Source organism: Lissotriton helveticus, chromosome 1_1 (assembly GCF_964261635.1).
Source record: "Lissotriton helveticus chromosome 1_1, aLisHel1.1, whole genome shotgun sequence".
In the NCBI taxonomy this organism is placed as follows: Eukaryota; Metazoa; Chordata; class Amphibia; order Caudata; family Salamandridae; genus Lissotriton; species Lissotriton helveticus.
Genome location: NC_136057.1, coordinates 1,745,339,839 through 1,745,365,865, shown reverse-complemented (window position 1 = coordinate 1,745,365,865; position 26,027 = coordinate 1,745,339,839). Strand labels below are relative to the sequence as shown.

At 43.9% G+C, this 26,027-nt stretch overlaps 1 protein-coding gene across 1 annotated transcript in view; it reads right to left on the bottom strand.

The window, feature by feature from the left end:
* DNMT1 (DNA methyltransferase 1) overlaps window positions 1-23,590 on the bottom strand; it is a 104,374-nt gene extending 80,784 nt beyond the window's left edge. Inside the window, exons 1-12 of the mRNA XM_078689239.1 lie at window positions 23,313-23,590; window positions 18,448-18,490; window positions 18,052-18,159; window positions 17,505-17,745; window positions 16,354-16,432; window positions 14,989-15,079; window positions 10,220-10,269; window positions 8,021-8,069; window positions 7,459-7,542; window positions 7,105-7,214; window positions 5,094-5,212; window positions 4,869-4,961 (exon numbers count right to left, since the gene is read on the bottom strand). Coding sequence (XP_078545365.1) covers window positions 4,869-4,961; window positions 5,094-5,212; window positions 7,105-7,214; window positions 7,459-7,542; window positions 8,021-8,069; window positions 10,220-10,269; window positions 14,989-15,079; window positions 16,354-16,432; window positions 17,505-17,745; window positions 18,052-18,159; window positions 18,448-18,490; window positions 23,313-23,365 — 1,120 coding nt within the window. The 5' untranslated portion in view covers window positions 23,366-23,590. The remainder of the gene's footprint in view (window positions 1-4,868; window positions 4,962-5,093; window positions 5,213-7,104; window positions 7,215-7,458; window positions 7,543-8,020; window positions 8,070-10,219; window positions 10,270-14,988; window positions 15,080-16,353; window positions 16,433-17,504; window positions 17,746-18,051; window positions 18,160-18,447; window positions 18,491-23,312) is intronic.
* Between the last annotated feature and the right edge of the window lie 2,437 nt (window positions 23,591-26,027).

Here is a 26,027-nt window from a genome sequence, read left to right as displayed (position 1 = left end):
GCAACAAAGTTGTTTCGTCTTCCTAAAATCTTTGGTCCTATCAATGTAGTACATCAAAGCTCGTTTAACGTCAAGAGTGTGGAGCATTCTTTCAGCCACAGTCTCTGGATTTTGAAAGAACACAGGCAGTTCAATAGTCTGATTGACATGGAACTGTGAAACCACTTTGGGTGGAAATTTAGGGTTAGTGCGCAGCACCACCCTGTTTGAGTGAACCTGTATGAATGGCTCTTGTACGGTGAGCGCCTGGCGCTCACTAACACGTCGCAGTGACGTAATGGCTATTAGGAAGGCCACTTTCCATGTTAAGAACTGAATCTCGCATGAATGTAGAGGCTCAAAGGGTGGACCCATCAGTCTGGTGAGGACCACATTAAGGTTCCACACAGGAGCTGGCGGGGGTCCTGTGAGGAATGACTTAGTCCTTAGAGAAAAGCTTTAATGGCAGGCACTCTGAAAACAGATGCTGCCTGTTCTGGAGATAAGCCGCTATGGCAGATAAGTGTATCCGAATGGAAGCATATGCTAGATTACATTTGTAAAGATTTAACAAATGATGTTGCGAGTAGATGCATCTAGCGGGTTGATGTTGTGTTCTGCACAGTAAATGACAAACCGCTTCCATTTTGCTGCATAGCATGCTCTGGTGGTGGGCTTCCTCGCCTCCCGTATGATATCCATGCAGTCGGGAGGCAAGTTAAGGTAGCCAAATTCTAAGACCTCAGGAGCCAGATCGCCAGGTTGAGCTGTTGCGGATCTGAGTGCTGAATGTCGCCATGGCTCTGCGTCAAAAGTCTGGGTGTGAGGTGCAGCCTTTGATGCAGTACCATGGAGAGTTCTAGAAACGTGGTGGACCATGGTTGGCGTGCCCACGTTGGAGCAACCAGGATGAGTGTCATCGAGTGTTGCTTTAGCTTTCGTGCCACCAGCGGTATGAGTGGTGCTGGGGGAAAAGCGTACGCAAATTTGCAGGACCAGTTCATCCATATCGCATTGCCCTGCGACTGTGGGTGCGGGAACCTGGCGGCAAAGCTTTGGCATTTTGCATTTTCCCTTGTGGCGAACAGGTCTATCTCTGGATGACCCCACTGCTGGAAGTACGGGTGGAGAACTGATGGATGTATCTCCCACTCGTGCATTTGGTGGCTGTACCCGATTGTCCTTGCCCGGGAGGTGTTCCGCCATGAGGAAGATGTTCCTCTGAATGGCCCACTTCCACATGCTCTGAGCCAGATGAGACAGCTGCGGAGTATGTACCTCCCTGCTTTTGAATATAGTACATGGCGGTCATGTTGTCCGTCCGGATCAACACAACTTTGTTGCATAGATGTACCTTGAATGCCTTCATCACCATGAAGATTGCCATCAGCTCTAGGTAGTTGATGTGCATCTTCTTTTGCTGCGTTGTCGATCGTCCCTGCACTGTGTAGTGGAGTAAATGAGCTCCCCAACCCTGGAGAGATGCGTCCGTGGTTAGAATGATCTGTGGAACAGGCTCCTGGAACGGTTGGCCCTTGCAAAGGTTGTGTGGATTCCACCAATGCAGAGAGTTGTATGCCCGACCAGTCACCAACACTAGGTCTTTCAACTGTCCGTGAGCCTGATTCCACTGACGTGCCAAGCACTCTTGAAGCGGACGCATATGTAGTCTCGCGTGCGGTACTATGAAGATGCAGGAGGCCATCATGCCTATCAACTGCATGAACACTCGTGCCTGAAGCGAGTGTTGCGGTCTGAATTTCTGGATCAGCGACTGAATGCTGTTGATCCTCACAGAATTTGGCTGAGCCGTGGCTGCCAGAGTATCTATTGTCGAGCCCAGATACTGCCGCACATGGGCTGGCTGAAGGTGCGACTTTGGATAATTCAGTGAGAATCCCAGATCGTGAAGAAGGTGAATGGTGTGGGACATGTTGGCAGCGCACTGCTGAGCCGACTTTGCTTGGACAAGCCAGTCGTCCAGATAAGGGTAGACATGAACGTTCTGTCTTCTGAGGTGCGCAGCCACTTTGTGAACACCCTGGGCGCTGTGGTCACTCTAAAAGGGATGACTTTGAATTAGTAATGCTGATTCCGAATCGGAGGTATTTTCTCTTTGATGGATGTAGTGGAATGTGAAAATATGCGTCTTTGAGATCTAACGTTGCGAGGAAATCCCCCTGATTGAGCAACGGAAGAACCTGCAGCAGCGTGAGCATGTGAAAGTGTTCTGAGAGAATGTACTGGTTTAGGGGCCTGAGGTCCAGTATGGGTCTGAGGGACCAGTCCTTTTTCGGGATTAAGAAGTACAGGGAGTACACACCTGTGCCTGTCTTCCACCGGCACGAGCTCGATTGCCCCTTTTTGCAGCATGACGAGCACCTCTTGCTGCAATAAGTGCAAATGCTCTGTTGACATAGGACGGTGCCTTGGTGGGATGTTGGGTGGAGTTGACGTTAACTCTAGACAATAACCGTACTGGATAAGTTTCCTGACCCACCTGTCTGTGGTGATGATTTCCAGACTGGCAGGAACTGCTAGAGTCTACCCCCCGACAGGTGTTGTATGGTCGGGGGGTAGTGACAAGGCGTCACGGTTTGTTAGTGGCAGAGGACCTGGAGTTGTTTCCACGACCTCTGCCCTTGGTGCTGTTGCCACGATAGCCGCCTCTACTCTGCTTGTTGTAAGAGGTCTGGGCCCCACCTTTAGTGTACTGTGTTTGCTGGGACATCTGCCCTCTGGAAACACCTCTATTGCTTGAGCGACGAAAAGTACTACCCCGGAATTGCTGGGACTGGAGAGCCCCCATTGACTTTGCAGTCTCAGTGTCTCTTTATTTTTTCCAGGGTTATCCACCTCAGGTCCAAATAAGTGATCAGGGTTTACAGGCTGATTGAGGATGGTGGTTTGTATCTCCGGTTTGAACCCGGAGATTGTGAGCCAGGCTTGACGCCGCAACATTACACTTGTGTTAATGGCCGCGGTGTCTGCTGCGTCCAGTGCACATTTAATAGACGCATTTGAGATGAGCTTCCCTTCTTGAATTAGCATCTCCGCTGCCTCTTCATACTCATCTGGCAAGTGTTGTAACAGGGTCTCAAGAGTATCAGTGTGCCCTGTCATATCTGGCCAAGAGTGCCTGAGTGTTTGAAATATGCCAGATATTGGCCGCTTGGGCCGCCACCCTCTTCCCTGATGCTTCTAGCACTTTGGATTCCTTGTCAGGAGGAGGAGTATTACCAGTAGTTTGTGAATTTGCCCTCTTCCGGGCATTAGAAATAACTAGAGAGTCCAACGGCAACTGGCCCTTGATGTAGGTAGGGTCGCCAGGTGCCGGCTTATACTTCTTTTCAATCCTGGGGTTTATAACCCTAGCCCGTGTGGGTTCTTTAAAAAATGTCTGCAGCATGTTTTAAAACACCCTTGAGCATTGGCAGAGTCTTGACAGTCTTTTCAGAGGTGGAAAAGGTATCAAACAGGAAGTCCACCTCAATAGGGTCAGCATGCAGCTGGACGTCATGATTTTTAGCTGCCCTCTCAATTAGAGCATTAAAGGCCGCAGAATCCTCAGTAAGAGGTTTTGACATTATAGACTTGAGTGTCCGGGGCAGTTTGTGGATACCCTGGTCCCCAGCATCTGCCCATGAGTCATGGTGATCCTCCGGATCAGTGTCGGCAGGTAAGTTGTACTCTTCATCGTCCCCTACCCCAGCCTTTCGTCGAGACCGAGGCTTTCACTTTCGGTGTCGATTTCGATTTGACCAATGGCGGCTCCGTAGAAGTGTCCGTAGTCTGGCCCGGAGGCGAGACCGTGGATCCAGGTGCAAGATCTTGGGTAAGGCCATGTGGCGATCCCTCGACCTGAGCCTTAGATATTGTTCGAACGGGGCATAGCTTCACCGGAGCCCTCTTCCGTGGCCCCATAGGCCTCATTGTAGTCTCCTACCTAGACGACATCTTCTGTGCCGAGCATTTCGACATCTGCGTCGTAGTTGGAGTCGATCTCTTCCGCTAGAGTAGAAACCGGCTCCCGATCTTCCTGCTAGTCTGCTTCTTCTCCCTTGGTATCGAAAATGTTCACCGGGTCAGGGGCCGTCTGCTGGGCCTCCTGGAGCGCCATGCGCCGAAGTCGAATAGTCTTCTTCAATCGAAAACGGGAACAAGCCATAGAGTTGGCTTCATCGTGATCCGGCGACAGGCACTTGTTGCACACCGGGTGGACATCGATGTGGGGATACTTCGAGTTGCACACGGGGCACCTCTTGAACGGGCTTGGTTCCATGATGTCGTCGAATAAGTCTTGTTGCGTTGACTGGGCCTCGAGCACCGAAGAGCCATGCAACTCCTCAGTATCAGAGCTGGGCACCGAACGCAAGACAATACAGACACTATAGGAAAAGGCCTTCGGGCCTTAAGGGAAGTTTATATCGATTCCGATCTTGAGTGATCAAATATACATCCGAACCCAATGGTGGAAAAAAACAATCTGGGGATAGAGTCGATGCCCATGCGCACTGTAGTCCAGGGGAGGAGCCACCTATCTCGTGATACTTCAAAGACTCTTCCAGGACAACAGTGTGCAATCATCCGGACCCAACACTAGGCCGCGATCTATGCTATAGATATGAATTCAGCAGCCCACATGCCTCGAACCTAATATCTCGTATGTATGTAGGCTCTCAAAATTGCTGCGGTTGTGTGGACAGCCATTTGTTCACCCAAAAGAAATAAGCAGCAACAGAAACAAAGGTAGGCTCAAAGTTAATGCACTGTTCAAGAAGAAGCAGTGCAAAAGAAACAGTTCTGTATTACTGCAGCACCACTGTACACATCCAGTAGGACCAGCAGGTGCAAACAATGGAGCAGAACTTCAATAAAAAAAGTCTTACCTGTTGTAAAGCCAATTAGTGCCCTTTCACCTCCGTCAAAACCAGTAACCCACCAGGCATTTATGGGACCCAGTTTTTTTGCTCTGACGCCACCTGTGGAAACAGTAAGAGGATGAGCCATTCCCTACTCAATCAAAACTAAACCCCCTTATAGCACAGAAACAAGAATAAAATAAAGGGCGCCATTCCCTACCAGGTCATAATAGAGGAGCAGAGGAAGCTTACCGTCCAGACAAGCGCTGTCGTCATAAATTGGTTTTACTACCCCACTGAAGTACAGTTCCACGTTCTTCTCAATGAGGCCAGAGTCAAAAGTACACAAATGACCCTTTTTATCGTAAATGCTGAAATAAAAATATATAGTTTCAGTAGGCAAGATTGGATAGCTCATGGCAGGATTGTGCGCACTGTCTGAGGTCAGTGCAAGAATGCCAGGAGGCAAACACGAGATATGGAAAGGGCATGCAGAAATAAAGGTAACTGAAACAAAATACAAGTACCGGAAAAGTGATGGAGGAAAGAGTTACTCATCCACTGGTAATCATGCGATATCCCAGACCAGTAACAAACATGAAAATAGGCACTGGTCAGGCTACAACAGTTCACCCCAAGCAGCCAGAGAATTTCCATCGTAAACATCAATACCAGCAAACCAAGACAGGGGTCGAGTGAGCCTCCTTTTATACATGATGCAGGGGACAGACAGTCTCCCTCTGTGCCCCATGGATGAATACAAATGACTGCCTCACTTATCCCAATGCATTGATGTTAGACGGTAACCCGTTCCTCTGCTTCACTTCATGTAAGCAGATGCAGAGTATAGGTAAGAGTGCTGAATTTCTGTTCCTAGGACTCCCTTCCATTTTCTGCTATCTCAAGCCTTTCACATATTGTTCAATATATGTTTCGCATGGAGAATAAAAAAATTAAATAAAAAAAAGGCTGTTTTACACACTACTAATACTTCCATTTAGAACACGGTTTTAAGTTACGCTGAAAAGCGCAGGATCCAAGCACAGTAATCCCCGGTCGGCTCTTTAACGGTGTAGGATAAAAGCTGCCAATCTGAGTGAGGCAAGGTCTACCTGCCGCGAAAAAAGTAACACATGGTCTGATCAGAGGTCTACTGGCTCAGATGGGAGGTTTTGCACGGCTACTACCGAATGAATGTTGCTTATCGACAACGTGGGCTTGGAAGCTAGTGGCTTCGGATTTGGGTTTTAATCAACGTAGGCGATTACGGACAGCACTAATGCTGAGCATTTTAAAACCGCTAAGTGCTTAACGATTCGAGCTTTAGGGCAGGGGTCTTGCCGGATTCTGGCAGGCCGTCCTATTCTTCGCACTTGCACAGCAGAAGGGGCGAGAGACATCCAGTTCATTGCAAAAGCAGGTTCCTTGGGGTGGTTGGCACGGACCATTCCAAGACTAACAAAGAATAAAGATTACGACCGTCTGAAGCTGGGTCGTAAACATTTTGCTGGATAACTGCAGTAGGAGATAAGCTGTTCCACCACTGGAGTCCTGATTAAGTTTAGGTTGATTAAAAATAAAAAAGTGGCATACAAGCTAGGCATGGAATGTTAATCGAAGCAACATACCCTAAGCCAGAAACTACAGCTCAAAATACAACAGCTATTTATGGTCAAGATTTTTTTTTTTTATTTCATTCATGCATCCAAGTGAAACATCCAGGTGTCGAATGTAACGTTTCTGCAATGTGGAGATGCCAGGGCAAGTCAACAGCATCAGATTGGTTTAACAGGCATTTCAATTAAACTATGCAGGTTTAAACAGTTTGAGTAGTAGCTGCTTACATCCAGCTGCCGACGCTGGCCGTGTAAGAAAGGAAATACTGCACCCACATGCAGATACAAACCCACTTTAAATCCTCAAACCCAAACTGCTGCTTCACAAACCTGCAAGTGTAGCTGGCAATGCAAGATAATACAAGGAAAATAAGACAAACATTCCTATTAGTAGTGTGAAGCTCTACAATGTGGCTAGAAAGTGTAGTGCAGTAAGTAGCAGGAGACAGCCTTCAAAAACAAACGCATACAAGTTCCAAAGGGTAACCCAAGTTAAAAGCTAATTCAATCTTACAGCAACAGAGAACCATTCTGCTAAAACAATTCTAAGCAAAAGAGTAACACTGGCGTAAGAGTTAAAAGCTCATAATAATCGGTTTCTGACCACAACAGCAAACAAAGGTAATATGAGCGCTGCCCTTCATCACCTGAAGGAAGTCACTTTATGCTGAGGGAGATCGTCGTAGCTTTCAAATCCATCCTCATTAGCATCAAAGAGGGACAGACGTTCATCAGTCAACATCTCTGGCTCGTCCAGCTGAAACAAAAGCAGTGATTACATTGCTAAATGTAAGTCTGGAAAACTGGCTAGCCTGGGCCATAGCAATAATCGGAGGCACCCAACAAGCTCAAATACCACAACGTCTTTTAAGTTCACTTATTGTACAGATGGAATATATAGTTTACAGAAGTTAATCAAACATCCATCAAATAATGCAGTGTGTTGTGGCATCAACTAAAATCTCACAAAACACTAGGAATGGTTTTGCTAAATTGCTTACCGCGTCATCAGGGTCTCCTTGAAAGAACTTGAGGTCCGGATCATCCAAGTACTGCCTGCAGTCCGTACATTTGGGAGGTAGAGTCTGCAGGGAAAGAATTTAAAGCTAGTACCAAGGGAACAAAGCTTTAGAATCGGAGTATGAATTGAAAAAAGTTAAGTGCCCCTGCATTGTGTAGCATGAAAACGACCCTTTTTTTCCAAAGAGCAAAAACATCTTTGCTAAGGGGCCATCCAACAATTTATGTTAAGGATCTGGCTGATGCGAGACTTGTGAAATATAGTACAGGAAGAATTATTAGGAAAATGTGCATCTGAATATTAAGCTGGCTACCCGGACCAACTTGTAAAGGGGCAGCTTGGTCTTGGCTGGCCACAAGCTTCAGCAGTCAAATGCATCACACCAGAGCGGGATTCACGGCATCTAAGTAGCAAAACTCTTAAAAAAGGTTTACTGCCTTCACTATAAACGGAATGTGTTAGGCAAATTGACAGTCATGTTTTACAGCAAAATCACGGGCCACACATCACTATTACGTACACCAAGTTACAAAAGTTTATACCTTGGGTGCTTGTGCACTTTTCACCTTAACAGGTTCATCGGTTGAGGCTCTAAAGAGGACGAAGAATGAATAAAGTTACCTTAATTAAATATTTATTTATTTTGAAAGTTTTATATAGCGCGAACAAGATCTTTGCAGATATCAGAGCGCTTTACAAGGGCATGGGGGTAAAAAATACAAAGTAATAATGCGTATATACAGAGTAATATATGAGGTAGTTAGGTACAAGGTGCTAGTTACATAGGTGGGATAAAGGACATGAGGTAGATAACAGGTGAGGTAGTGTCGGTACACAGTGTATAGACAGACAATTGCGTTAATAGTATAAAGTGCAATAATAAGGAGCATATACCTGCTTAAACGTGTTTAGAATATTTAGAGTTTAAAGGAGGGTACAGTTGAGGTAGGTGTGAGCAGGGTGTATAGTCCCACAGGTGCGAGAGTAGTAAGGAACGTTGAGATGGAGAGGGTAAAGTGTGCAAAGTCAACCAGGTGCGTCAATAATATAACAATATACATAATCAACCATGTGCATCAAACATTATAACAAAATACAAAGAATGAGCGTATACAGTTAAGTAATTCGAAACACGGGTGGCACAGTAGACCAGGGTCGGGAAGGACTTGCAAGGCAGATTCATGAGTGATACGGAGCAATAGATCATGTGTATTTTGCCATGAGGATCGCTTTAACTTCCCTCTTAAAGATTGTTTCGGAGGAGATGAGCCTTGTTTCCGGAGGGAGTGAGTTCCAGATCCTGGGTGCCATTCCTGAAAAGGAGCGTTTATAAGTTTTTTCCTTCCGAAATCTTCGAGGTTTCAGCAAAAGATTGTTTGTGCCTCTAGTAGTTCGGGAGCCACCCGAAATTGTCAGCTTTTGAGTGAGATAGGCGGGTGAATTCCGGTGCACAGCCTTGTGTGTCATGCAAGCGATTTTCAGTTGTATTCTGGCTTCAAAAGGTAGCCATTTCAGTGATTTAAAGTCCGGGGAGATGTGCGAGTGTTTTTTTGAGCCAGTGACGAGTCTCGCTGCGGCGTTAAGGGATGCTCTTAGGGGTGCCGTTGTAGTTAGGGGGAGCCCGCAGAGGGCGGTGCTACCGTAATCTATGTGCGGGATGACTATAGATTGTACTGCAGTTTTGAAGTCTTTGGCAGGGAGGAAGGGTTTGAGTTTCCTCAGGGTATTGATTTGAAAGTTCGCTCCTTTGGTTGCCTTGCTGATGTGCTGCTGCATGTTGAGATTGGTGTCCAGTGTTATGCCTAAAGATTTTGCGGAGTCAACTACGATGGGCTGTACATTTAGAGCCGTTAAATGCTTAAGCCATGTTTGAGCCGTGGATATTTTAGCGGGAGGTGAGATCAGGAGGAACTCGGTCTTCAGAGCATTGAGTTTGAGGTGATTCTCAGAAAGCCAGGATTGGGTGTTTGATTGTGGTGTTCAGAAGCATGATGTCCTTGGGAGATTGTATTTTGAGATAAAGTTGGGTGTCGTCGGCATATCACCCTCCAGATAAAGGAATCTAGTCTTTCAGCAATTCAACAGGCTAAAAAGCTTTTTAATCCCCCTCCCACCAATATCACTGGTGACTGATGGTTGCAACTAGAAGAAAAAGCATATAAAATGTTTATGCACTACATGTTCCACTTTAGTCCTGTACAAATGAATGGAGCATGACCCAGTGCTTAATTTGTAGAAGTACATGGGCTGGTGCCCAAAGCTTTGCTCATAAGCCCACAACCGGCATGCGGAATATAAAGTCCGGAATCCACCTCGTGCCTCTATTGGACTACCAGCCTTATCCGCATTCTTACAGTTTCCAGACATCTCCTTTCGTGATGGCTTTGCCCCGTTTCTGCATTTTCCCTCTTGCTCTCGGTGGGTGATGAAAAATAAGTTCTGGTCCCCAAAAATTAGCGCAGTGAAGCCCACTGGCAACCACCGGCTCAAATTAAGCACTGCCATGATCTGACCCCCCCCCCCCCGCTCTACTCCCTTACGACCATCTCCTTGGCAGGTTGGTTTCTTTAAAACTGGTTAAGACACTTCCAACATATGCTTAGCTTGGGAGATGACGAACAAACAAATGGGCCAATGATTGCATCAACATTTGCAGTCCAAAAGAGTACACTGCTTCCCTAAGTTATTAGTATCAGAGCCAAATCTTAGAGGGAAAAAAAACACAAAAAACGCAGTCTTACCCCTCCTTTTTGGGGACATCAATTTTAATTCGCTTTTCTTCTTGTTCTTCCTAAAATAGGACAGAAGGCACAAAGTGGTCAACGGCATATTAAAAGCATCTTCAAACTTAAGTAAATCATAGTAAAATTAGGATGAAATTAGCATAATTAGTTCAAAACTTACAGGACAGCTCCTTGATCTCTTGATCAAGTATACCTTTAACGTGAATCTGCAGGATTTCGTGCACAATGAACAGTTAAATTAATGATTTTCTTAATTGATTTACATTTGATAAGTGTGGCAAACTCCTAGAAAGGGGTTGGTTTCTTTACCAATTTAGGCCTGGAGTTCGATGAAGGATGTACCTGGCTTACCTGTATTAAAAACTGAATATCCAGATACACTACAGCTGTAGGCACTACTTCCTCGCTTGCTATGTTTATTGGTTACAGGCCGATTACTCCTATAGAGATATACAATCGGAACTGCCTGCCAATGTTAACGTATGGATTGGGTATCTGGGGTTGTAGGGATGCAAATGCGATGCAGATTGAGAACAGATTATGCTGCCAGTTATTAGGTGTTCCTCTCATCCCTGCATTTCTCCCTACACTTGGAGCTAGGTATGGAGTATGTCCAAGAGACCATCAATGTTGCCCCCCTGGCTCTCAGGTGCTCAATTTGGTCCAACAAAGAAGCTGAATTCAATCGGGCTGTCATTAAGACGGTCTAACCTGTGCCCGTGGCTTGGCCATTCCATGGTTACAAATATTAAAAATTGCTTCTCTGCACTTGGCTGTGTGTTTGAGCACCCAGAGTGCACCCCCCCCAAATATACAAAAAGTAGGTCAGAGACAGTTTTCACAAATAAATTATTAGGGAACTAATGGAAGTGGCAAACCCCCAGTCTGAGATTGTATTATCCAAGCTACTCCAACAATTGCTCCGTATTTACTATACGGGACCAACGTTTACACAAGAACACTGTTGGCAAGATTTAGGCTAGGTTCCTTTAGCTGGTCGATATGCTTTCCCATAGGACAGTACTCCTCTGGCACGGTTTATTTTTGGAGTTTTCTATAGCGCTAGCCAAACCCGGAGGTATCGGAGCGCTTTACAACATTTGTTATAAACAGATTACACCAAGAGTGTCCAGGTAAATAGTGAGTCTAAGGAGGTTCATTAATTTGTAATCGTCTGGTAGTAATCGACGCAAAGTTGAGAGTTTGATGTTCAGGTAAGGGGGGAGTAATGTTCCGAATATAGGGGAAGTGATGTCAGGAGTGTCTAACGTAGTTGCTGGGTCTTCTGTCTTTTGGTTGGGAGTTAAAGATCCGTTGTTACTTTGTGAGGATTTGATTGAGGAAGAGCGTTTTGAGCTGGCTCTTGAAGGCTTTGTAGGAAGAGTTTGTCCTAATATGTATCGGAATGGCATTCCAGATTTTGGGTGCATTTCCAGTGAAGGACCTAGATATGGTCTTTTGTTTGCAGGTTTTCGGAGGGATGAGTAGCAGAGAGTTGGTGCTTCTGATGTTTGTCTGTCCCGCTTTCTTGAGTTTGGCAGCTAGATAGGTGGGTTTCCCAGTGTGTAGAGCTTTGTGTGTGAGGCAGGCGGTTCTGAAATTGGCTCACAATTCTACTGGGAGCCACTTAAGTTCTGTTATCGCGGGATTGATGTGTTCATATTTCTTCACTCCTGACACCATTCTGGCTGCCGCATTTAGTGTTGTTCTTAGTGGAGCCAGGTGAAGTTTAGCCGTGCCTGCGAGGGTGGCGATCCCATAGTCTGATCTGGATAGGACAAGTGACTGCGTGGCTTGTTTGAGGTCAGTTGGTGGGATGAAGGGTTTGGTTTTGCTTAGTAGATTTAGGATGAAGGCACCTCTTGCGGTGCTCTTGATGTGTTCAATCATATCCAAGTTGGGGTCCAGAGTGATACTCAATGACTTCACTGAGTCTGCTGGGATGAGAGTACAGTCTAGAGCAGAGGTCTTCAAACAGTGGGGCGCGCCGATGGGTTCCCAGGGGGGCGCAGATGCCTCTAAGTATATGTAAGTGAAGATGGCCTGGAAGTGCAGCAATGTTTATTTGCTGCATTTCCAGGCTGTCTTCATTTACTTGGAGCTGAGAAGTGTGAATGGTGATCAGTGGCGTGGGGGCGGGTGTCAGTGAGGGTGCTGGCAGGGTCAAGAGGCTGCTAAAAAAAAAAAAAAACGATCTAGCCTCCAAGCTGTAGCAGGGTAGGCTATTTTTGTATTGACACGCTCTGAAAAAGGTAGAATGTTAGCTCTGTATGCTTTATTTTTTTTCTATCGTAGTGTAATGTAGTTAAGGGGTCTGAGATTCCAAGGTGTCAGAGGTGAAGTCTTTTTAGTGGGTGCTCTCCAAACAAGCTATTTAGCTCCTAATAATATTCATAGGTGCCCCTTAATGTGGTGCAGCTGTTTAGAGCAGATTCATGCCCTACATGCCGTGAGAAGAGCACTCACCAGGGAGTCCAAGGCCTCATCTGCATATTCTGTCTCACTCCAGAGGGCCATCACTGGAGGGCGTGATCAGGCCCACAGTCAGTGGATGCATGTGAATAACACATTTTGAACTTCTGGAAAAGTGTTTTTTTCAGCAAATGTGTCTACGGTTATTTGGTGAGAGTCTGGAACATTGTTATTCCATAAGAAGAATATTCTAGCCACTGCGTTTTGTTTGGGACCTCATTGACCTCAAAACACGCGGGGCCTCACAGTAATGGTCTATGAGACAGAGGAAAGGATTGAGATACTAGATATTGTCAAAGAATGCCCAGAATAGGGCGCACTGTAAGGGGGCTCATTTTTATGTTTCCAAATGGACAGAGACAGCTTCTTCAGAGAGATACTCCAAAGAAGGGGACAATACAAGTGGTCTATTTTTGTTTTTTAAAGGGCCATTCATTAGTGAAGCTGGAACTGCTGCCAGGTGTGTAAGTGGCCACTGCTGCTTATCATTAAGGAAGCAATTGAGGCCAGCCTGGGGTCCAGAAGATTTTGGGCCCACTGCATCACAATTAAGACTGTGTACCTTTAAAAAAAGGGCATGGTAGCTTATTTTCCTTTCCAGCATTAAGACCGAGGTGATGGTCCGTCATGGTGGGGAAGAGGTAAAAGATTTAGAGGCTATTGCCTGCTACTCAGGACTGCATTTATGATTAGTGCAGCAGGTGTGGTTGCATTGGGGGTCCAAGAAAGTGAGGGGCGTATAACACCAATTATAGGGATAAGTATGTTTGGGATAATACATGTTTTTGTTTGATGCATTTGCTGTTTTATAAATCTCATAGGTAGTGCTGTTTATACGCTATAGAAAAAGTACTCCTGAATATGTCATAAGCCCTGACCCCTGCACGCTGCCATGTCCCTCCTGCCCGCTACCCCAATCCTGGCCATAAATGATGGGGGGGGGGGGGCGGCCTCAAAACATTTTATTTAGGGGGGCTCTGAGCAAAAAAGTTTGAAGACCTGTGGTCTAGAGCATCAATAGCCTTTATCGTTTCCGTGATTTGCGGGGTCTTTTCCTAGCTGGCTAGGAGAAGAATTTCCGTTTTGATTTAGTTTCAGATGGTTACAGGACAGCCACTTTTGTACTTCTTAGGGTGATGTTTAGTCTTTGCATGTCTGCTAGGGAGGAGGTTTCTAGGTATGTCTGGGTGTCGTCGGCATAGAGATGGAAGGGAAGGTTTGCTTTTTTGAAGATGGTGAGTGGCTCCATGTAGATGTTGAATAATGCGGGTGATAGAACTGAGCCTTGGGGACACCTCTGATTATAGGGTGTAGGTCGGACGTGGAGTTTCCCATTTTTATTCTTTGTGAGCGGTTTTGTAGGAAGGAGGTGAACCATTGTGCAACCACCCTGTTGGCTCCTACCCTATCTAGGAGAGTGTTAATGAGTAGTTTGTGGTCGACTGTGTCAAAGGCCGCCGAAAGGTCAAGGAGTATGAGTAGACAGCAGCGGTTCTTGTCCAGTGATTTGTGCATATCATTTGTCATTTGTCCAGGTGATGAGCAATCTAGGTGATGCGCAATCTAGTCAAACCATTTTAAATTTGGTCTTCTGTCAATTTTACCTGCCATTTACTAGGAAGTTATTACCAGTACTGCGCAGATGCAAAGCGGCCTTCTATTTACTGCAACTTAACGATTGTACCGTCTGCCATGCAGTTGCAAGTTTTCTGAAGTGCACTTTAGCTAAAAGAAGGAGTTTGCTGTTTTGATAAAAATGCTTCTCACTTTTAAAAAAATCATTGACCTTGCAATCCTTTAAATGTATGTTATTGCTTTCAATTTTTATTCATTAGGCACCCTGTTGATGCCTCAGGATTCAGAACTCTTGCACTGACACTTTCAGTGTAAAACAATTTGTTTTTCGTGTAAAAATGTCTACTCTACACTTGGCTCTCCATTTCTTGGACTGTTATCCTAATATCTGTACTTGTACAAGGAACAGTTTCATTTTTAAATATGAGATTGTTATTCTTTAACATGTGCGGTTAATATGTAGTTTGCTTTTATCATGTGTATCTTTTATGATCTGCCTTTGGAAGATCGAAAAGACAATTTAGTTGATTTGATAAGTGTATGCTTAGACAACTAGCTCAAAGAGGCAACTTTGTTTTTTGCAAGCATGTTATTGGAGGAAGCAAATTGGTAGAATATGGAGCCCCTTTTCAAACGCAAGTTGTTTAGTCATTGAAAGAAATTTCCTGAAAAACAAAGAAAAAAATGTTAAGCACTTCACAGCAGTCAAAGTAAAATACCTTTTCCACCAATTGCACCTCTTCCTCCATTTTGGTCTCAGTTTCAAGCTTCACATCTCCGTTTGTGTCTTCAGACTTGCGTTTATTCGATCTAAGAGGGGAGTAGAGGCAAAGAGTCAATTAAGTTAAAAAAGAGCTCAAGTCCAAGTCGTTAGAGGAGTGAACGAGCAAGTCGTGCGGCGGAAGACATTTAAAAGTTTCAGCAGCAAAATTTAAGTGTAACAGCATAACCTTCAACTATCTATAACATTTTGAGTTCTTAGGATTTACTTTAAGTCAAATGTAGTGAACATTAACAAAATAGGGGTATGGTAGCAATGTTTAACTAAATTAAGGTCACCCAACAGCTTTTGTTGCAAACACAAGGTGGCTTGTAGCCTCCTACGAAGTGATAAATTGCTGAACCACGAAACATTGTAGCATTTCAGTGCTTCTTAAAATAGGGCACAGACCCAATCAAGTCATGCTAAACCACTATTGAACGCTTCCCTCCAAATGAAGCATAACACCTCGAATTACCCTAAAAAATAGAGTTCATTTGGGACAATATTGAATATAAACTTAGACATTAAATGTTATTCCCGGAGAAAGCGCAGCGGCGGCAAAAGCCTTCAAATGATTTATAACAAAGCGTTCAGTAAAGAAAACGGTAAGCGACTGAAAGTTCAACCCACGCAAACATAGTAGAAGCAGTAACATTCATAAGAACACAAGTTAACAGTGCCGATTACTAAAGTACAAAACTGGCCTTTGTCCTGAAGAGACCTCAAATTAATGAGGTTGAAACGAGAAATTTTTCCTCAAAAAATGTTTAGACTCAGTGGGCAATTAAATGACTGAGAAAAGTGCCCCAACAAAATATTGTCCGACACAAACCCCCAAGTGGTTGCAGGAGCACAAGAGTCTTTCCCCAAAAAGAAAGATCTAATAAGGACTTGCTTGAGAAAAGCTCAAAACTCGTTTTCCCTGGTTTTATTTTAATCCTCTATATAAATTGAACATTGTGTTAAATAATGTTGTGAAACCTGTATGGGTCCAGGCAACACCTGTAAAGAGTTATAAAGGTTTCGAGTATTTGGTATGAATGCATTAGCTGTTATTAGGATTGGTCTATGGGACATGTAACATTTTACATAGATATCTAAAGAATCTGATAAAAATTTGACTAGATTAAAAAAATTGGTAAATAAATACCCAATGTTTCAGGTGATGAAACCCCCCCCCCCCCCACCTCCAAAAAACCAGTGTGAATTTCAGCCAAGACAGATTTTTATAATCAAAAGCATTCTAGCCGTAGGCCGATGCAGAGGACCAACCCCATCAGTTTGAACAAAGTTATGATAACTACTGTCATTACATACTGACCCTTTAGAAAACATTGATAAAATGGTTGGCTGTTTCCCAGTGCTGCTGCTTCTTGACTTCCGTGAACTGCTTGGAGACTCTGGTGAAAGAAGACAGTTTTAGTTAGAGTCAGAAGTCTGAACAAAGCACTACACTAGTGAGCCTCAATACACAAGAGCCAAATCAAAGTTCCATCTTACGGACATATACTTGTTAACACAAGTAACAAAGCTGACAATCAAGTTGAATCCCACATAGCTATAGAGAACAAGTAAATGCTGCTTACATCGGAACCTGTATACAGACATTCTTAGAAAGCTCTTGAGGAGAGCTAGCATCTTTAACTCTTCAAGTTGCACAGACCACTACTTTTGGGCAAAGACAACTTTATTAAAGTGACTAGATCTAAATCACTCTTCCAAATGAAATGTGCTGAAAGAAACTGGTTGTAGTCTGGGTGGTCATCTTGACCTTAGGAGCAGGTCTACAATTTGGATGTTAGGGCAAGGTCACGAGTAACTCAGAAAATTTGTATATAATGGTTTTAAAATATGCTAAATCAAGTGGTCATTCCACAAGGAATCTGCAAATAATGATGTTTCTAATGACCACCCAAAGAATGCCAAGGCCACTTGCAGTGTGTGTTAAAGAAGCACTGATAAAAGTGCAGGCTGAGAAGCATAGCAAACTGTTCAAAGGGAAAGGCTTTAACGTAAAAGACTGAACAGGAAGAAATCAAAATTAAATTATGGTTCCATCCACTTCCGCTTTAAATTGAAACTCGAAGAACAAGTCAGCACTACTTGAAACTTCAAACATAGAAAGTCCACAGAAATGTTTGTGAAATAGTGCTCGAGCCATTTTAAAGACGGTGGTTTAAAAAATTACAAGACTAGATGCACATACTTTGTACATTAACGCAGTATGCAAAGAACATGCATTTTTAGCTTAAAATGTAACCTTTAAACATTGTTCCCACATGAACTCATCTTCTGTACAGGCACTAATTTTACAAGACCCTGTATTAAGTACAGACCAAAATGTTTATGAAGCTATGTGCTAGGTGTTTGCACAACAACAATGGGAGGGAAGTTGTAACAGTAAGGCTCACTGCTGCGGTTAAACCACTAAAGGTTTGATTAAATAGTAAGGTATATGCATTGATACGTTACTTTTATTTTCGGAACTGGATTTACTCTTCCTTGCTTTGCTTTTTTTGGACCCCGACGACACCGCCTCCTCCATCTCCACTGCACCATCCTCTGCCTCATGACCATTTTTGCCAGATTCCTCGTCACTGGCAGAGGCCCCATTTTCTGAACATCCATTTGTTTTCACTGTGTGCAGGGTGTCTCCGTTTTCTAGGTTGAGTTCTTTGCAGAGCAGTGCCCTCACTTTGGACAAGTAGCGTTCCTGTTCAGAGGTGTAGAAATTCTCATTTTATCACTGGCATAAGATATGCAATACTTTCTGATCCCCTACGTACCCATTTCAACATGAAAACAAACTGCCAAAATAAAATTACTTTGATGAACATTCACTTTTAGGGCACCATACCCCTCCACAGCTTACAAGCTATAGGCTCACTTATATAAAATACCAATTGTCCCTTGAAACAAACCGTATTAACTACTCCAAAAAGAAGTTGGTATTACATATTAGCACAAGAGTGTATTTACATTTGCACTAATATCTAGAAATATCACCAAACATTATTACCTCCGACAACTCCTCTTTATTCAGTTTAGTCTCCAAATCACTCAGCCGATCCTTTGCAGCGTCCTCCAGAAAGCTGTGCAGCAGGTTAAGCTTCTCTTTCAGGCATTCCTTTGGAAGGAGTTAACAGTGAGGGTCAGTTTAAGAGCTTCACTCAAACATCCACCCATCAGTACTCTGGTGCAGTGTCCCTTCCTCATAAATTCACATGCGTACAACCGTAATAGCGTTTGGACAAAATGCAGAACACTGTGCTTCTGTGTCTGAGAAGAAGCAGCTCAGCCACTACATAAAGAATTTACTTAAGGATTAGTTTCAAAACTACAATGTTAACTGCACCCTTCATTGTGTAGATTAGAAAGGATTCGAATTGGTGTTGATTGAGATGCAGAAAGATACCTTCTCTGTCCGTCCATCTCCATCTTTCTCCAGGTCTTCAAGTCTGTGGGAACATTAAAATTAAATTTGTAAACAGTTTTAATTCTCGAGCAATCCATCACACACTTTGCATGTATTTGAAGCCCTCTTCTATGTCCCTTTACTTTTCAAGTCTTATTTACTGGTACTTCCACTTTGTCTACTTCTATCAGCACAGCCCTTCACACTGCCAGAGTCCCTAGTCCCACTATCTGCCCCTCCCCCCCTCCGAATGGTGTTTATTTTCACAAGTAATCATGACTCCCTAACTCCCATTCTTCTTTCAGCTATTCAAAAAAGTGGATAAGGAAAAAAGAAAAGTGTACATATCCAACTTTTGCCTTAAAAAAGTAACAAAGAATCCTTTAGAGGCAACTGAAATGGATAAGTATCAAATCAAAATGTCTCAGACATTCATAAAGTACTTGAAATAATCCAGAAACATGCAATAAATACTGAAAAGTATCAAGAACGTCTATACCAAACTACTTTGTGTTGCAATTAATTGGACAACCAATTACTAAAATACTACACTGGCTATAAAGTTATGAATAGTTAATACCCTTTGTAAGGAAAACAGTTTCAAGTTAGAGCCTTAATCAGGACTTCAAGTTGTCTGGACCATAACCTTAAGGATAGAGCCAGCATTTATTTACACAAATTCCATCAAGAGTCAACAGTTCTAAACATTACCTAACAGTATGTGACGCCAAATAAAAGTTGAAGGACAATTAAATCTGCTCACTGGATAATTTGTCTCAATTTAAGAATTCAGCTTATTGCAAAACTATATTCCTCAAATATTAAAGTATCTGAAGGTAGCTACTGACCCAGCTATTACCACTTCTGTATTTTCAAAGGTAACATCTGTAAACCAATTGCTCAATTGTTTAGAGGCAAGAGGGAAGCAAGATATCCAGCTAACAAACAAAGCAGCTTTGTAACAAAACAAAGCAGTTTGTGTTGCTTAAGCGAAAGATAAGTCACCAGTATGAAGGACTCTTCAATAAGAAAAGTAGACCAGAGTAGAAAGCAGTAAGAATATCCCTGTAAGCGTAAAAAAAAAAAAAAAAAAAAAAAAAAGTAAGCATTTTACTGCTACTATCATTCCAGGATAGCTGCCATACATGCACAGACAACCGCCTTAAAATGTTTCTTCCATAGGGTAATCAAAGTCAACCAAAAATGGCCTCTGGGTGCTGTAAGCAGTCAATTTACTGTGCAAAGAGGGTGGATAGTAAATTAAGACAAAGTACGCACTCTGATGGTGTGCTAAAAGATAGAAGTGAGCAGCCCAGTAACACATACATCTGTCAGGCCTGCGCAGAACTGTTATAAGTAAATGAATAAAAATAATGTGTGTGTATATACATATATATATTTTTTTAAGTAGGATAAGAGGATAGCAGGGAAAGTCATGCACCCAATGAATTGCTAAAACCTTCCTTGTGTTTGATTTGTGTGCTATAAGTTGACAGGGAATGCCCGAATGCAAGACCCTTGCTGACTTTGCCACTGGATTAATGCTGGCCTGGCTGACGAGGGGGGTTAACCTGAAACCGGTCTCAGGATGCTTGTTTCCAGTCAAGGGAAGACCTGACTTGATAGTTCAGGCTGGACTGTTCCCATTAGGAACAGGATCAAGACTGATTTGCATGTGGCTGGGTCTGAACTGGGGTGGTGAAGTGCGCTAAAGAACAATGATGGATTCAACCCAGATCTGTGTCTGGGTGTCTGAAACGTTTGAGCTCTGTCCATCTTCTTGTGTTTGCTGTGCTAAAACAATCATTGGCAAAGAAGTCCGGTGTTGCCTTTTATGAGTGCCAAGCTACTGGGTTTGCCAATGCTTGTTTGACAAGCACTTAAAGAAAAAATTACAACATGCTTAATATATTACAACATGCTGGAGCAAAAGCAAACATCTTGAGTAATCTCAAAACTAAACACTGAATTCAGCATTTTCAATCTCCATAAAGCTATGGTTTACTTTCCAACTAGTCTAAACCTAATTTAAACAAAGTTCCTGAATGAAAATGAGAATGCTCGCCAAGCCCCAAAGGATACAGAAGACATGGGTCAACTATGTGGCCCTCTACAGTAGTCCAGGAAGCAGCTCTATGAACCTCAGAGAGAAGAGACATCTGCGTCACCTCACTGGAGACCGCGGATAAACACGCGAAATAAAATGATAAAGCAGTTAAATTATTTTAATGTTCATGATAGAGCGAGCCCCAGTCTAGGCCGGTGCAATTCTGACTGCAGCAAGCTGGAGGATTGGTGGGCACTGCAAGTGTGCACGACAGTCTGGCTGTTTTTAGGACGGACAAACCGACATACACACCAAGATCTCTCCAGGCTGTTCTCCAATCACAGGATCCCAGTGCCTGTGGGAGCGTAAAGCCAGTGCGCACTCCGCCCAATCCCGGCGCTTATCTGATCCTGGTTATCACAGCATGAGAGCAGCCCCTGGATTGCTACACGGGAGTCTGTGCATCCGGAGCAGAAGACAAGCGAGGGGGCAAGTAAGTTCTCTTTTTTATTCTCCACCACGCTGTGTGCAAGCCAGTGCAGCCTGCAGGTAAACCCGACTCCGGCCAGAGGGCTCACCTCATGCGCACTGCCATCCATGTGGTGCTGTTTTGTGTTTGCTTTCAGCCTCGTAGCTGGATCCCGACAATCAGATCCAGCCTTTAGGCTCAATGCAAACACTAGGAGCCTCAAGTGTTTATGAAGCAATGAGCGCCTTGAAATATGTACGTTCAGGATGGGCGCTGTACAAAAGGAAACCTTTTTGTCCAAGCACATCTTGCACTCACGTATTTCAAGATGCTCTCATATGCTAATAAAGTCATTAGCACACGAGAGCGCCTTGAAATACGTGAGCGCAGGATGGGCGCTGTATATAATAAAACTTTTGTACAGAGCACATCCTGAGCTCACGTATTTCAAGGCTCATATGTGCTAATGACGTCATGAGAGCGCCTTGAAATAGGTCAACTCTGGATGAGTGCTGTACAAAAAAAGTACACATGCTGGGCTCATGTTTTTCGAAGTGCCCCACTGGCTAAGCAGACATCTCATTTTCTGTCATGCTAATTACATCTGGTCTCAAATGCCCACTGCTTGCGAAGGCCTGAGCTTTGGTGCAATATGTGCCAGGAAAGCGATAAAACAAAAACAACTCTAAGTATATACCCTTTAGTCATACCCTGGCAAAAACACAGGTTGTTGTGCTTTTACAGACCAGCTGGGAGGGGGAAGCCTCGCCCGAGAGCGAAAGAAAGCAAGAACACGCACTCACATGAAGTGATGAATCAAATAAAGTAGCCCTCTAAATGCAAGCACTGGAAGGATACAAGTAAACCAGTCACGATGGTAAAGTGGTTTTGCTCTGTCGGAGTAAGAAACAAGGCAAGCAACCCATTGAATAAGAAACAAGCAAACGATAGAAACAATAAAGGCAGCCAATGGACAAGACTATTGTACGTTTTAGGTATGGTGCACTAGAGGCTTATACCTTTAGGCAATACCTAACATAATCCACCGACATCCACAGGGGATGTATACAAGTCATCCAACCAAAACTATGGCAAGAAAGCAGTGCTTCGATATGAGAGTAGGGCAGAAAACCATCAAGATCAGGAGCAGTGAATAGGTACATGAGCAAGGTGGCGACTCAACACCCCTATGCATTGTATACAAGCACTGAAGTGAGACTTGCAAAATAAATGCAGGAAAATCTGCAACAATTCTGAGTCGCAATCTTTTAACTTTAGTTTAGCACCGATACCAGAACCTGCTATCAGATTGCTTCACAGCAAATACATAGATAGAACTATTTGGAGAAGCGTGGCTCAATGGTTAGAGCGGCAGACCCTGATGCAGAGGTCTGGCCCGGGACAAGGATTCAATTCCAGCCTCGGCAGATTTCCAATGATCCAACTGCCCAGACTACGCAACTGGTCAATGCATAACAAAACAACCCGAAGATCCGCCTCTATGGAGAATGACATTAACTTAACCCACAACACGCCACGAGCGACGCTGACTTGACAGCGCTCCAAGATGCGGAAACCGCTGCTGGTACCTCATTTGGGTTTACTTAATGAAGTCCTTCAACATACAAGTGACAATCCGCTACTATACGAGACAGAAAACACTTCACCTCAATATCATGCAACTCTTTGCAACATATATACCAAAACTTCTGATAGTTAACTGATTAAATGCAATGTCACCATTATAATTAAAGAGTGCGCCCCTGCAAAACAAGTTAAATAGGAAAATGTTATTCTATCTGTTTCTCTAAACCCCGTCGCCCCCGGCTCCCTAAAGTTGACGGTTAGAGGATACACTTGTAAACCAAGCGTGGCCATTCAAGAGATAGGGTTTGCTAAACTGTCGAGGGGCTGTCAAGGAATGAACCCACCCACATACCAAGTCCTTCTCAATGGGAAGGAATCTTACATCCTAAAGTACAGTGCCAACAACCACAGTACCCTTACCGCCTGCCAGGGGCGGTCTCAAGAAACTTATTTCTTTAAGCAAGTGTAAAGTTTGGGGCCGTTCGCTTCTAGCGCAGCGTCTGACCCGTGTGACAGCTCACACGTTTAAGAGGCAGCATCGTGTCTGGATCCCCTGTCTCCACTTTTGGACCCACCAACATTTGGCTTTGTGTCTCATGAGAAGCGAGTGATCCAGCCAACAGTTGGGAGGCGAGCGCCGCTCCATGGCTCTGCAGGAGAGCTGCGCGAGGACAGGCAACAAGCGGCAGCTCCTAGTGCCTCTGCCCCAACACCAGCGCGCGGACTGCCAACAGACAAGATGCTCGCGAGAGGCGCCCTTACCGCTTCCGGACGTCCTCGGGCAGACAGGGGGACTGGACTGTCTTGGCCGGCATGGCTGACTGGCTCTGATTCACTAGGCACTTCCAATGTGGACCTCTGGCAAACTGATATAAAAACAAATAAGGGTGCGTATGCACACTGATTAAAAACAAGAAGCCAAACTGCCGGGTAGCAGACGAGGTGTGCGCGAGGCGGGAATCTTTATAATGGCCTCATCCGGGAGCCTACGGGGAAGGCGCGCGCCGGACTGTGTTTTTTTCGCGCGGGAAAGGATGAAGGGAGGCGGGGAGTCGAGAAGGTGGCTAGCGGACTGTACCACCAGAATGATGTGGGGTGTTACTGTGCGTGATTGTAAAACGAGATCCATAGTCATGCCTTTTCCGCCCCGTAAGCGTGGCGTTCTGTTATTAGATTCTGAATTAACTCTATGGAATTCGATTTCCCTCCGGGGCATTCCAAAACGTTTCGTGAATGCGCAGTGGAGACGTCACACCTGCCCCTATTTTGGATCGTACCAAGTCTTCAACAACAAAGTTGTGCGACCAGACCGGAAAACGTAATCAGATGGGCCGGGCTTCATGCCTACTACTGAAAGGTATAATTCCGCTCGTTGACCCGCTGTTCTTTACATCAGATGGATATTAACCCGTTTCAAAATGGCCTTTGGTGTTGCTGCTGGGTATTCATTCTTTACTTTTTTTGGGACTGGCGACCGTCTCTACGCAAGGCTCATTGTCTGTTAACAGGGGAGTATTGCGTTCCAAAACGGTAATTCAGCTGTAATTACGAACGTGAAAATTAGCCCTACCCAAGATGGCCGCCTTGTTGCCTGTATTAAGGTTGGCGTCGTTGTGAACGGGAATACGTAATATTTCAAGATGACAACTGTTTTGAACCATTGGAATTTTGTTGGCTGTTATGTTGTGAAATACATGTATATCACTTTAACACTGTTCATTCCATGTTCCATTCCGAGTGTTTCTACTAGATGTATTCTAATGTGTTCAGTTACTCCTGACTGCTAACCTGTCTGGCTGTGTACCTGCTCCTCTACTATATTAAATCCACTTTATACTTAATTGATGCGTGATTCATCAATTCAACAACTGGCGACGATCTGGATTTTTTTTATCTTACTGAGAAGCCTGTGTACCGCTTTTGAATTTTTATAGTGGACGACGTGGAGCAGAGACGACGTCACTGCAATTGAACAGCGCGCTGAGGACGGTAATCAAATAAGCGCGAGAAATCCTGGTGAGCGATGCTGTAATTTTAATTGAATATATGAATTATCTATAACTTTGAACATATTGCTAGCGCTAAGACATCTGCGCTCGAGCACTCACCGTTGCTGGATTCAAAGCGCAGATCGAATGCGCGTGTCCTCTAGCCTGAAAGTTCTCTCCGAGACTCGCGTAGCGCGAGTCTCGGAGAGAACTTTCAGGTGACATCATACGTTCACTACGAACGTGACATCATACGTTCACTACGAACGTGGCGCATCACATGATGCGTGGCGGCCATTTTGGATTGGGCAGGCCTACTCGTTATGAATGAAAAGAAAAACGGAAGACGTTTTTTTTGTTTAATTTGCCGATATCAACACCCACAAGTCGGAATTACAAAGCGGTCACAGGTAATCTTTCTTGAACGCCTGGAACTATGCAACTTATCTAATTTTTAGACACTTTGAGGAATATCAACATTATCAAAGCAGTTGGTGGTGAAGACTGGACAGTGTAAAAAAAAGGAACTACTGTTAATCTTCTCATAACTCACTGAACAATTCCACCACAGCTTTATAACTTAGTGATAACTTACCTCAGCAAGCACCAATTATATTATTAATTCATCTATTTACGTCAACATGAGTCAACAAACATTTTCTTTAAGTAACCCTCAGGAATTCTGGTGCAAAGGTTCCGAACCAACATTGAAATGGCTGGAGTGGAAAGACTATTTTCTTAATTATATTGAAACTGTAGATTCCGATGGTAAAATGTCTGCTGATCAAAAGAAGCGTATTCTTTTACATTCCTTAGGTCCAAAAGGGCTCAAATGTTATAACCAAATGAACAAGCCCATTGTAGGGGGAGGGGATAGTAATGTTTTCACAGTAGCTCTATCTAATTTAGATAAATATTTCTCCCCGAAGGTATGTATGGGCATTACGCGTTACAAATTTTACCAAAGAAAACAGTCTAAAAATGAATCTGTAGATGACTATGTTGGAGAGTTAAAAAAAATGGGCAATGATTGCGCATTTGGGGGTTTACTGGAAGATTTGGTTCGTGATCAGGTTGTAATGCACGCTAATAATCCTGCAATTCAGGAACGTCTTTGGATGAATGGTGATGCTTGTTTAGAAGACATCCTAGCATTAGTTCGTAAGGCTGAGTCATCTAGTAGATGTGCAAGTGCATTAAAATCAGAAAGTATTAATAAAGATGTAGTGGCTAAAATAGATGCAAGTTCAAGAAAAAACAGTAATTTTAAACTAAAGAACGAAACATGGGCAAAGCCTAAGTATAGTAATGAACCGCCCAAATGTTATAGGTGTGGTAGTTTAGAACATTTGGCGTTTGCCAAGTCCTGTCCTGCCAAAAAGAGTAAATGTGGTGCTTGTGGACTGTATGGTCACTACACCAAAGCATGTAGAAGAAGGACAAAGACTGTCAAGTGTATTCAAGAGGACATTGCCTCTGATGAGAACAC